This window comes from Somniosus microcephalus, chromosome 21 (assembly GCF_052327205.1).
Source record: "Somniosus microcephalus isolate GS21.2 chromosome 21, FLI_Smic_1.0, whole genome shotgun sequence".
NCBI classification, from domain to species: domain Eukaryota; kingdom Metazoa; phylum Chordata; class Chondrichthyes; order Squaliformes; family Somniosidae; genus Somniosus; species Somniosus microcephalus.
Genome location: NC_141007.1, coordinates 67,953,657 through 67,966,360, shown reverse-complemented (window position 1 = coordinate 67,966,360; position 12,704 = coordinate 67,953,657). Strand labels below are relative to the sequence as shown.

Sequence of the window (12,704 nt, the reverse complement as noted above, 5' to 3'; positions counted from 1 at the left end):
AATATTCTATCAAATGTCTTAATTTTAAAAATTCTCTCTCAATTGATGGCAGTTACTTACTGATGTGAGATTTTACTATTCTTCAGGAAACAGGATATTCACTAACCTTAGGGTAGCGCTCTGTCTTTTCTTCCATATGAGATTCTCTCATACATTTTGTCATCAATGGAGCCTCTTCAAGACGTCGCCTGAACAAACAGAAACAATGAAATACTTATTTAAAAAATTACCAATTTTCTCACTTCCCATCCTAATAATGTTGACCCCTTGCTTGGGTAAGATTCCATAGGAAGGAGATTTAACCAGGCAGCATCATAGCCAAGTCTGATCCTATCCTCATCTCACACCCATTATTGAGCAATTCCAGCAAAACCGCAAATTCCTATTTTTTAAAAATCAAATTGATACTCGTGTTTGAATCTATTTTGTTAAAATACTCTTCTTCGGAATAGTGCCACGGGCTCTTTTACTTCTACCTGAGGAGGCAGACTGGGCCTCAGTTTAATGTCTCATCTGAAAGACGGCACCTCCGACAGTGCAGCGCTCCACTGAAGTGTCAGCCTAGATTATGTGCTCAAGTCTCTGGAATGGGACTTGAACCCACAACCTTCTGACTCAGAGGTAAGAGTAGTACCCGACCACTCAGCCAAGAGAGTACAGAGCTGGAGTGTGATACACTGCAACTACATATGGAGGAGCAGAGTATGTCTAAAATCGTTGGTCAGTATTGTTTGAAAGATTGTTTCCACTGGTTGATGAGCTATTTGCTCCTTCTGTATTTTGTGTGAGCGGGGGGTCTGGGGGATTGTGTTTATGTTATTTGCTGCCCTGCTTTTTCTATTCTCGATCTGGTCACACATCAGTTATAGTTAGGGGTAGGAATGACCTGCCCCTGCCTCCTTCGTTGCACTGCTTTGAGCCAATTGTATGGAAGGACAGTAGTGGATTGCTCACCCTCACCTCACCCTACCTCCTAGAATTGGCTATCCCCTCCATTTCTTCTGCTTGGGAATCATATGTACAATCCCCAGTCCTGCTACTTCCCAATATGTTATGGCTGAGCTGCCCTGATCAATGCTTATCCCTGATACAAGATTAAAACACATTAACTGTTCATTAATCCCAATGGTGTTTGTGGGAGTTTGCTATGTGCCAATTGGCTGCCACTGTTCTCTACATTCAATAGTGCTTCAAAAGTACTTTATTGGCTGTGAAGCACTTGGGGACATTCTGCGGTTGTGAAACGCGCTGTATAAATGCAAGTTTATCCAGTATTTCGTAGTCCCAGAATAGAAGGAAAAGGTGTCAAATACATCGGCCCTACACGGGGATTATATAAAATTGCAATCTCTGAAATTAAGGCAAGGAAGCAGAGCGGAACACAGCAATAAAAATAGCCTCTGGCGTGAGAATTTTGCAATTTTGTTAACATAATTTGGCAGTGGTTAGGATATAAAACACATTTTTACACTGATTCCTAGAACATTCATTCAAGATGAATTTTTTGAAGGGATCCATAAAGCAACAACTCAGTACTGCAGAGGATAGCATAACCTTCAGCTTCCCTCAACTCTTGTATCTTTTTATTCTGAATGTTCTGCATGGTTAAGTAAGCTTGACCCAAGATTAGGTACTAAAGGGACCTGAATGAAGGAGGGAGCTGTATGAACTGAACAGCTTTTTTTGCATTTCTAGATGTTACGTTCTTCTTATAGTCAAAGTAAAGAAACACTAATACGAGACTTCAAGATAACATTATCATAACCAAAATTTGGTGTCTTTCCAATGTCGTCTACACATCAGAGCTGGTTGGTGAAATGGGCTAAACAAGTATCATATCCAGTTTAGGAATAGATGCTGAAAAATGTTCTTATCCCTTTTCCATCAGAATATTTCATTGTTTCCCAAATCCTTTTTATATTAGAAATCTCAATAGCAAGAAAAAGTAAAATCAGTTAACAACTTTTGTTAGTCAATTGTTTTGATTCTTACTGTACTAAATTTATCGTACAAACCCAATAAGCATGCTTAAAAAAAGATTGCACTGTACTACGCACTATTCCCTAACTTCCTTCTGATGCCACTGTGCAGTACAGGTGTACAAGCACAACATCTCTGAGAATATCATTTATATCACAGAACCACTTTTTCCTCTAAAATATGCACTGGTTCTCTTTTTGTTTAATCTGCCCCGTTTTCACAGCACCGCAGAATGCAGATATTCGTGAGATTTCCTTACGTGTAGTTAATGCAAAGTTATGTCTGCAACTTCATCAGTCTGGCTGGGATCTTGCCCAATCTTGGGGGAACGTGCAAGGTTAACACCCTAATGCTGGGCTGAGACTCAAGCCCAGCTGCGGACATTGTTTATATTATCCATTGGCAGCTATCGCAGGCTCCGGGCAAAAACCCCTCCAAAGGCAAGTCTGATACTTTCACTGGCACTTACAGGATTGTTTTCAACACCACAATTGCCATGAGGGATAAATGGGGGATCAATCTCAACTGTTGTCTGTCTCCGATGGGGAAAGTGCCTGATTAAGACCAGTAATGAGTCAAGTGCAGAAGCTGATACCACTGGAGCTTCACTACTGGGCTGTCCACTCGATAACTATACATTTGCATGCAAGAATATCCTGATATTTTTACACAAGATACATTTGTTTTGTCTACATAACATTGTGATAAGGTACTACATAAGCAAACACACAGATTACCTTTCACTTTTTAGTTGAGCAAAGCGTTTTCTAATGTCATCGATAGTAACCTGAAAGAATTCATCAGGTAGTTCCTCAAAAGCACTTGGTGCAAGACTTTCTTGTGCATGGTTCTTCCCATCCAAATGGTAAACATGTGCCTCCCTGTCAACAGGCTTGGATAGAAAGCAAATCAAGTTGTTAGCACATTAACAGTCAGTTTTATTCAGTCAAACTCTCAACTATGGTGGTAATAGGGAAACTAGCCTCAGTTCCCTTGGGCTAGGCAGAGAAAAAACACTCAGGGTGGCAAATATCAGTGAATAATATAGGCACATTCTCCCCGTGTTTGCGTGGGTTTCCTCCGGGTGCTCCGGTTTCCTCCCACAGTCCAAAGATGTGCAGGTTAGGTTGATTGGCTATGATAAATTGACCCTTAGTGTTGGGGGGATTAAATACATGGGGTTGCGGGGATAGGGTGGGATATGTGTTGGTGTTGGTGTAGGGGTTACAGGGATCGGGTGGGATATGTGTCGGTGCAGGCTGGATGGGCCGAAATGGCCTCTATCTGCACTGTGGGATTTCTGTGATACCTAATGATTGGGTTGACTGTGATATCACCACAGTCAAATAGCCTGCTAACACTCATTTTCCAGGCTCACACTTGAAGAATTGTCACTTTCTTCGACAGCGCCTCCCAAACCCGTGACCTCTACCACCTATAAGGACAAGGCAGCAGGCACATGGGAAAACCACCACCTCCAAGTTCCCCTCCAAGTCACACGCCATCCTGACCTGGAAATATATCGCCGTTCCTTCATTGTCGTTGGGTCAAAATCCTGGAACTCCCTCCCGAACAGCACTGTGGGAGTACCTTCACCACACGGACTACAGCGGTTGAAGGCGGCGGCTCACCACCACCTTCTCGAGGGCAATTAGTAATGGACAATAAATGCTAGCCTAGCCAGCAACGCCCACATCCCATGAACGAATAAAAAAACTTAACTGAGGTGTAATCTTTGGCTCAGAAGTAGCACTCTCACCCGAGTCAGAAGGTTCACGTCCCACTCCAGAAACTTGAGCACATAATCTAAGTTGACACTTCAGTGTAGTACAGTACTGAGGGAGTCGGAGGTGCCATCTTTCAAATGAGACATTAAGCCAAGACCATGACCCTGTCTGTCCTCAGGTGGATGCAAAAGATCCCATGGTACTATTTTGAAGAGCAGGGGAGTTGTCCCCAGTGTCCAGGCCAATATTTATCCCTCAACCAACACCACCAAAAGTAGATTAGCTGGTCATTATCCCTTTACCGTTTGTGCAGCCTTGCTATGCGCAAATTGGCTACCGCGTTTCCTACATTACAACAGTGACTACGCTTCAAAGTTACTGCATTGGCTCTGATGTGCTTTGGGACATCCTGAGGTCGTGAAAGGTGCTGAATAAACACAAGTTCTTTCTTTTTAAGTGAGGTACTGAAAGGCACTAACTTGCTTTTGGACTGCAACCCACCATAAGTCAAAGCTTTCAGGGGAAGTATAAAAACATGTCTGCAGCAATCAGATCTGCACTCAGTACCTTGATCAATTCCTACCACTAGAATTCAAGCCAATCTCTCCAGCAACCACTGTGACATCAAAATGGAACCAACTGACCAAGATGTTCTGTCACAGGAAAACCTAGTTTGTTTTCCTCTCCCTCCTTCTCCCTAAAATGACTTCCCTCCATATCTGCACTCTTGATATCAACCTGCTTGTTTCTTCTACCAGGCTCCGGGTCACTGGGGCTTGCTCCGCTTTGCCAGTTTTTCACGCTTCCCATTCTACTTGCCTACCACCCCCACCACCCCTTTAGCTTTAGCTATTCACACCCTCCATCTCATTCACGTCCTTTATTTCCTTGCTTTCTCTTGTGTCATGCCAATATCACTTCTGGCATTTAACCATCTCCCAGTCTCCATTTAAGCACTTTACAGGTCATTCAATTTATTTCCGTGTGCGCGGTCGTGTTTTATCCCCCTCCCCTTTTCATTTGTTTTGTTCTTTTTTAAATGCTGGTCATCTGATGGAGAACATACTTGAAATGTTACTTGTCTGTTCTCTCCACAGATGCTGCCTTATCATTGTGTTTCCAGCATGTTTTGCTTTTGTTTCAGATTTCCACCATCTGCAGTATTTTACTTTTTTTAAACTCTCCAAATTACACCGTTTAAACCTCCAAGTGGATGAAGGATCCTTCAGACACCAAAGTTAATTTGACCAAGATTCACATTGAATTGACCACAATAAGGGAGTGATGACAGAACATTGGTAAACAAATGTATTCTGGTGAACTCTCGTTTGAGAGTTTGTGGTATTCTAATTAAACACAGCCAGTTTACAACTGCACTTTTGCGCAATTAACAATAGGATTATTAAAAATCAGACACCTAGGACAATTAATGTCATGCTGGCCTGCACGCAGTTAATATTGTCAGCCATTTAATTCACAAAACAAACCCATTTTGGGACTTACGGCATGGAATGCTGAAAACAAGATACCTAAATGTCTGCCCAAATCAATTCTTGTAATAAAACTATCTTTACTGAGAAAACGTACGTGAGAAAAGCCATTGCTGAATAAAAGGAAACACATCTGTAATTCTGATCAACTTTGTACTTAGAACACCATTTTAGTAATGAACTTGTCCTTAAAAGTATACCATCACCATTGTTTTTATAAAAAGCAATGCTCCACAAAATATATTGTTCCTGTGTGTTATTGGTGACAAAGGAAACTTCCCCATATAAGTATTTTATTAAAAAATGGGCAACGAGGATAGGTGATGTTTTCAAGCACAAGTGTTACAAATAAAGGGGCTTGAAAAAGTTCAACGGTAAAAAAAACATTTTATACCCAGTTTTCATTACTTTTGGTAGAGACCGCATTCTTCTTTATTGGAATTCACTGTAATAAATGGTGGCCCCATTTACCCAACAGTTGCACAGCAAGGCTTCTATACTCACTAAATCAACTTTCAAAATAGGCACAGAAAATCCTGGGCTGATGAACTTGTCTTGCTATACAAGATCACATACTATACAACCGAACAGTGTTTCCAATTACCGAGTAACATTGGACGTGATGTCGCCAGGGCAATCAAAAAACTGTCAGATCAAAAGGACAGCTTTTATGGATACTCTAAACTGTCATGAAGCCAATCGGTGGGTAGGCACATTTTAATACTTGTTTTAAAGCATGTGAATGAATTGGTACAAGCATATACTGGTAAAGTTATATCAATATGGCCTCAATAGAGATCAATCCAATTAGATTCCATCTAAGGGATAGTCAGAATGTTTTTTCCATGCACTATAGCTCTTAAAATAAAGAACCAACACAAGCAAGGGCTATGAAAGAATTTCAAGTGTATTGTATGCCTGGTTACATCATTGCAACTTGTCAAGCCTTCTGTAAAAACACGCTTTTTAAGGTTAGCCACTGGCTGTTTTTGTGGCATTACATCATCTATAAGTCCAGTACCTTCAAATCTATCTCCAGTATTCCTTTTATGGTATCAGTGGTATAGGACCCTGCACAGTCACATAGTGCTGAGATCACAATTTTGGCTCTCTGAATCGGAGTGGCGAATTTAAGATGATAGACACATGTTCAGGAATAAGAACCCCACTGCCACCCCACCGCTTCCCCAACCCCACCACTCACTTGAAGGAGAATCTCAAATCCAAATGGAATTGAGCAGGGCACATCCCAAATAAAACTTAATCAATCAAAACTGGTCAAGTTTTAGAGCTCATCCCCGCACTATTCCCACACTTAGTTGTGATAACTGACATTTGGATTTTCATTTCACTTGATACTTGCGATTATTTAAATTGAAGATGAAGTGAAGACGTTGCATGACACGCGGACCGGGCAATATCTACCTTCAAATACTCTTTAGTGATGGATGCTTCCGGGGATTCCAATTTCAGAGGTTGGATATCATCTGGGCTCTACAAAAAGAACGAACAGGGATTACAGAATAATTCTCAGCATAATCAACATTACCTGCATTCATTATTCGGACGTGCATTAGAAGCTAAATTTGAAAAGACAAACAAGCTTGGGTGGTACAGCTTTAAGGGAAACACAGTACAGTAGATTATAGTACGGTGGGTTAAAATCAGCTTATAGTTTTTTTTTGTAAAAATGAGTACGGTGTGTCTGCATACTCTCCAAAACATTCTAGTCACAAAATTCTTGTGCTACCTCAGAACAAACCAGTGGCATGCCTTGCAGTATATTTGGAAGCCCCACCATAAACAGGACTGCAAATGTAATTCTTTTTATGGACAATAAATGATTACTGGCGCTACAGCGACAAGTGAATTAACCCTCCTATTAGCAACAATATCTTGAATGAACTTTTGTCAGGTTGGCAATGAAGCTGGATGCCAAGGATCTGTTGCCAGGAGACTCAATGCTTTTAAACTGTACCATTTATTCAGAACCAAAATGAAGGCTGCGTGGGACTGACTGAAAGAAAAACTTGCATTTATATAGCGCCTTTCACGACCACTAGACAGCCAATGAAGTACTTTTTGAAGTATAGTCACTGTTGTAATGTGGGAAACGCGACAGTCAATTTGCGCACAGCAAGCTCCCGCAAACAGCAATGTGATAATGACCAGATCATCTGTTTTTTTGTTATGTTGGTTGAGGGATAAATATTAGCAAGGACACCGGGGATAACTCCCCTGCTCTTCTTTGAAATAGTGCCTTGGGATCTTTTAAGTCCACCTGAGAGAGAGCAGACAGGGCCTCGGTTTAACGTCTCATCCGAAAGACGGCACCTCCAACAGTGCAGCACTCCCTCAGCACTGCACTGGAGTGTCAGCCTAGCTTCATGTGCTCAAGTTCTTGGAGTGGGATTTGAACCCACAACCTTCTGACTCAGAGGCGAGGGTGCTACCAACTGAGCCACAGCTGGGGTATGGGTGACATTTGCTGAAATGCACAGATACCATGAGTTTGGAGAAGAGTTCTGGGGTGCAATTCCAGCATGGCCAACTCTCTCAAGTCCCACAAAATCACATTCCCTCTTTCTTCATGAAAAGCCTAACTGCCTAGAATACTAAACAAAAAATGCATTACATCCTTGAGAATGAATATAAGGAATCTGCTAAAAGGGCATTATCTAATAAGTAACATTTGTAGATTACAACAGTGTATGCCTAAACTTTGGGGGCACTTCTTTATTGCATTAAGTTCCAACTGTTTTCATCCCACCTTTATTGAATTTGCCTAACAATATGGCATTTTAAAGGAGAAAAAAAATGACCTGGTTTAAAATAAGACAACGTATACGTGCACTTGAGCTCAATGTATTATTTAACCTGACTTTTAAAATAATGGCCCAGAATTCGCGGTCAGCGGTGAAGCAAAGGCGTTCGCCGCTGGCCCTGAAGTAAGCTTTGCACAAAGATTTCATGATCGCTGTGCCGAGAAGTTCGGGTTTTCCGACGTTCAATTCAGATCAAAGGAGTATAGTGGGGATCCCCTAGTGCGAGCTGCTGTGGCATCAACAAGCTGTCTAAGCAGCCAATCAAAATGCAGAATTCTCACAGACAGTGAACCAGGAAATGAGTGAGCTCTTAAAATTCTAACCTCTTAAAAATGTTAGAGAGAGCAAAACAAAGATTGGGGCTCTCACATGGGGAAAAGGCAAACCTGAAATAAAGATGAGCACACTTCAAAAAAATTTTTAATTTTTTTTTAATGTTTCCTAAAAATTAGAATTTTTATTAAAATGGATAAATTTGACACTGCACAAAATTAAAGTTCGTTTTTCAGGCCCATTACATTTGTTTAGCAGTCAATACGCTGTTAAAACACCAGTTACACCTAATCCCGTTGGGTCTAACTTTTAGTGGGGAGTTTAACAGCGTAATTACTGCAGAAGAGCCGAAGTTTGTCAGTTTCAATGATTTGAGTGATTTCACTGATTCCCAGCTCTGCGGGTTGGGACGCACAGTGCAGCCAGTTTCGGAGCGGTCAATGACTAACCACAACTTCAGGATTTCTGCATTAGCCTGCGCATACGCCGAATCCCAAAGTTGCGGTCAGTTTTAAAGGCGGAATGACGACAAATGCTGTCAGTTCGCCGTCATCCCGACCTCAAATGTTTTACAAACATTGTTCCAACTTGATCATCAGGGGAAAGGGGAAGTGTCAATAAATCCAATCACGGTAAAGAAACAAGTATTACTAACTGTAACAGAGGAAAACAACAACAGCTGGGAACTATGGGATGTTCACCCTAATCAAGTATGGAATAATAGTGTTACATTATTAAAATCTTCTTGCTTATAAGCAAACAGGAAATTTTGCAGTCTGATGTGATGTCATTATCATACTATTTACCACATTAGATTGAGGATGTTGCAATTTGATTCAATAACAGCAGAATCTACAAACACCCTCACCACCAAACAAGACAGATTGAGGAGGCTTTAAGGAAATGGATGCTTTTTACAGTAGTGATGTCCAACTTTTTGTCTTTGTAGGTGCATAAACTTTAAGCCCATGATTCCATTAAACTGCACACACCAAGTTACAGATAGTAGCAAATTTTGCTGCTCTGAAATTTAAATATGGAAAGCTGCATGTAAATTTCTCACTTGAATCTCGAGCATTAAAAAATCTTCCATAGATCTGGAGTCTCAGGAGTGACTTTCATATGTTAACAATGCAAGAATTGTACCCGAGGACTGTTCAAGCCTATGATATTTGAGTACTGACATCAAGAACAACAGAAACATTTCTCTTAAGGCCCTGTAGATTGTATTCGTTCCCTTGAAAACAATTCTCTGCAATCTCTCGCTGTTGGAAGGGGAGGGTTTTGGGAGGTTATTTTGCTATTGACAGCAGCTTAGAAAAGCCCTGATCTTTCAATAATCCTCCTTGAATTTCAGGCACAATATACTGATGTGGGAAGCAGCGCGAGGACAACATTCTATCAGACTATGCACAAGCAACTATTTTCTTGTTCACAATTAAGATAATGTTCGTAATAAAAATATTATCTGTTCCATAATGGAATGTGGTAAACTGTATTATTTTTCCACCTGTTACCACTTTCCTCTCTCTCTTGTGGCGTGGTAACCAAAACTGAACACAGTCCTCCAAGTGTGATATGACCAGTGTACTGTAAAGTCTTAGCACAGCTTTTGTATACTGGTGTTCTGCTGTTCTGGCTGTATAATCTATTAGCTTTGTTAAATGCCTGGACATTGAAAGAGAAACATCTACTATTACTCCCAAGTCCCTTTCTAAATCTTCCATTCAATGTACCCCCCCACCCACAATTACTGGACCCTTGGAATCAAATTATGGTGTGGACTCACACCCAAGAACAGAGGAACGTACAGGACCACAGACTGCATTAGCCAGTTCCAAAAATTAATACCTCTCAATCAACCACTCCCTCCAATATGTACCCAGATCACCCTTAATTTTTCCACACCCCCTGCCTCCACGGTCTCCGAGAAGCACATTCCACACACTCACCAACCAGCCGCTGAATAAAATATTTAAATCTAAGTAGTCCAGTGGATCTTCTCTAATCCAAGACTGAGTCAATGATCCCGGTTCAAAAGTTTCTGTGACAATCTCGAGCACATTACTGGAGTTCAATTAATCTATTCCTTTAAGAGACTTCAATACTTAAATAATACCGTCTCTTTAGAGTAAAAAAAATCCCAGGGTCTTCAATCTGACCTCTTGGCTTGGTTAGCTTAAAATAGGAGTCAGTTCGGTGGACCTTTTCTGCACTGACTCCAAGGTTATCCTCGCTGTAGTATCGCGACCAGACTGTACAGAGTATGCCAGAAACTGGGTTAAAACTATCCAAATTCACTTCACTTACACCCAACAGAAAAAGGGAACTTTTATCTCATCAGTTTGGGCTAGTTTCAGTTGTAAAAATGAGAGCACTTAACTTACTGAGTAATTCTAATCATGGGGGATTAGATTCATATATGTTTTTCTTCCACATTCAATTCATTAGATAAGTTGCAGCATAAACTTGGTGTGCTAGCAAGAAGTCAACTGGGTGGAAAGGTAGCTACAATGTGGTACGCTCTGTTTATAAATCAGCTTCTACTTCAGAAACTGTTCATCAAACCTTGTGAGGGAGGGTAATGACAGACAGTTTAGAATACTAATACTTTGAGCAGGGAATGATGATGGTAGTTTTGAAAAGTAGGGGGACAGTGCTTGTAGAGAGGAAACTAAGGCTCATCAAAGACTGGATGTCAGACAAGCAGTCATCAGAGAGATATTTATTTTGCTATTGAAGGACATTCAAAATAAGTTTTCAAATGTATAGATGCAAAGTATTAATTAGAAGGGAAAATTCAGTGGAATCCAAAACCCTCCTGCATCTCAAATTTTGACCCTTAAAAAAGCTTTCAGTTCTCTGCACAGTTTATCCTCATCCCAAAGTATCCAAGGGCCGATAATACTTGCCCCCCACACCCCGTGGGTAGAACGGTGAGGGAGCTGGGGCTGATGATCTCTGCTCCTGACTCTGCTGGAGTACGGTTGGGATCACTTCATTTAAATGGCCACATCACTATGGGCGTATTGTGAGTGCCTGTCTGGTTGTAGGGAGCAGTTTTGGCAACCAGCTCATTTCAAAGCTGGCTTTTTTTTTTGCTGCAGCCCAATCCACCCCTTTATAAAGGGGCCATATAGTCAGAATCTCATCGCCCTGTGAAACACTTGAGGACATTTATCTACATAAAAAGGTGCTATATAAATGCAAATTGTTTAATGGGGGTCCAGGCCAGGACACTGAAGTGGGTCCCCATCTGCACCATTGAGCAGACCTGTACACCCGGTTCATCCCGACATCCAGCTCGCTCAGTAGTGGGAAAGTCAGGGGCGAGGAGACTCCTGGCACAAGAATTCCTTTCCCTTGATCCCAGCCCCTCCGATGTCAGAGTCACGTTTGGGGTGAGCGGAAGTTCCACCTGCTCCCAAGCCCGAGTAAATTCCCAGCCGGCAGGATTCTATGGGGCTGGAGAGACCCAAAGTTCACGGAATTCCCAGCTAGAGTAGTGGAGGCGAAAACCGGAGTCATTTAATAAACAACTGGATGGTGCAATGGGGAAACCGGAGGGTCTTTCTAGATGAATGAACCAAGATGGGCTGAATGTACAATTATCTTGTGATCTTTTGTAGCATTTTGGTAGTTCAATGGGGCGCTTCAGCACACACTGGCTTAAAAAGTAAATTCTTTCACTTATGTCTCAGGGTGAATCTACCTCAAGCAAAATTCCACTTTTAGGCATTAGAAATTCAACATGAAACAGGCCGCACGTCCGGTTCAGAATCCCCAGAAAAGCTGAAGATTGGGATTTGAGCCGCTACCACAACACACCGCAACAACACAGTTCTTCTGTTGCAAGATGTATAGTCATTGACCAAGTAATAAATCAGTTCACAAATAGGGAACTTGAAAAAAATGCACCATTGAACGGGTCACGGTAATACAAAAAATGTCAGTCATGTAAAGGGCATTAAACACGAGCATTGTCCAATGTCCCGGTGTTTTCGATGTACAGGCTCGGAATTTGCCATGGAAGATATTGCTGGCAGCTGAAAAACAGAAATCATTTATGAAGATAAAATGTGCTGAAATTGAACATTAAACAGTGTTTACAGTGATTTCAGGGCACCCAGCCAATATTAACCAACCATGTGGTAAGCATATTACGAATTAAACTACTTATCTCAAAAATGGATAATTGTTGAATTATGGTTTGTGTATCAAAACAGGGTTGCAATTAGAGTTTAACCAGGTTGTAGGAGGATGATAATTATGAGTCTATCCAAAATTTTTAGAACTTTTTTTTGATGAGTTTCTAGATTTCAAGCAGACGTAAGAGAATATAAGCATCAAGAATACTTATTGCATTAACTGGTCAAACATTATGAAGCCCTTTCTCTCCAGCACAAAAA

At 41.2% G+C, this 12,704-nt stretch overlaps 1 protein-coding gene across 5 annotated transcripts in view; it reads right to left on the bottom strand.

Annotated features, from left to right (window-relative positions):
• The window catches only part of aspscr1 (ASPSCR1 tether for SLC2A4, UBX domain containing), a 238,060-nt gene that overhangs the window by 99,912 nt on the left and 125,444 nt on the right, over window positions 1–12,704 (bottom strand). For 4 of the 5 annotated variants that reach the window (XM_085963846.1, XM_085963843.1, XM_085963842.1 and 1 more), the window contains 3 exons: window positions 6,623–6,691; window positions 2,718–2,872; window positions 107–188 (listed from right to left, as the gene is read on the bottom strand). In XM_085963846.1, the coding sequence (XP_085819972.1) occupies window positions 107–188; window positions 2,718–2,872; window positions 6,623–6,691 (306 nt within the window). The remainder of the gene's footprint in view (window positions 1–106; window positions 189–2,717; window positions 2,873–6,622; window positions 6,692–12,704) is intronic. The other variant, XM_085963844.1, reaches the window with a different exon arrangement.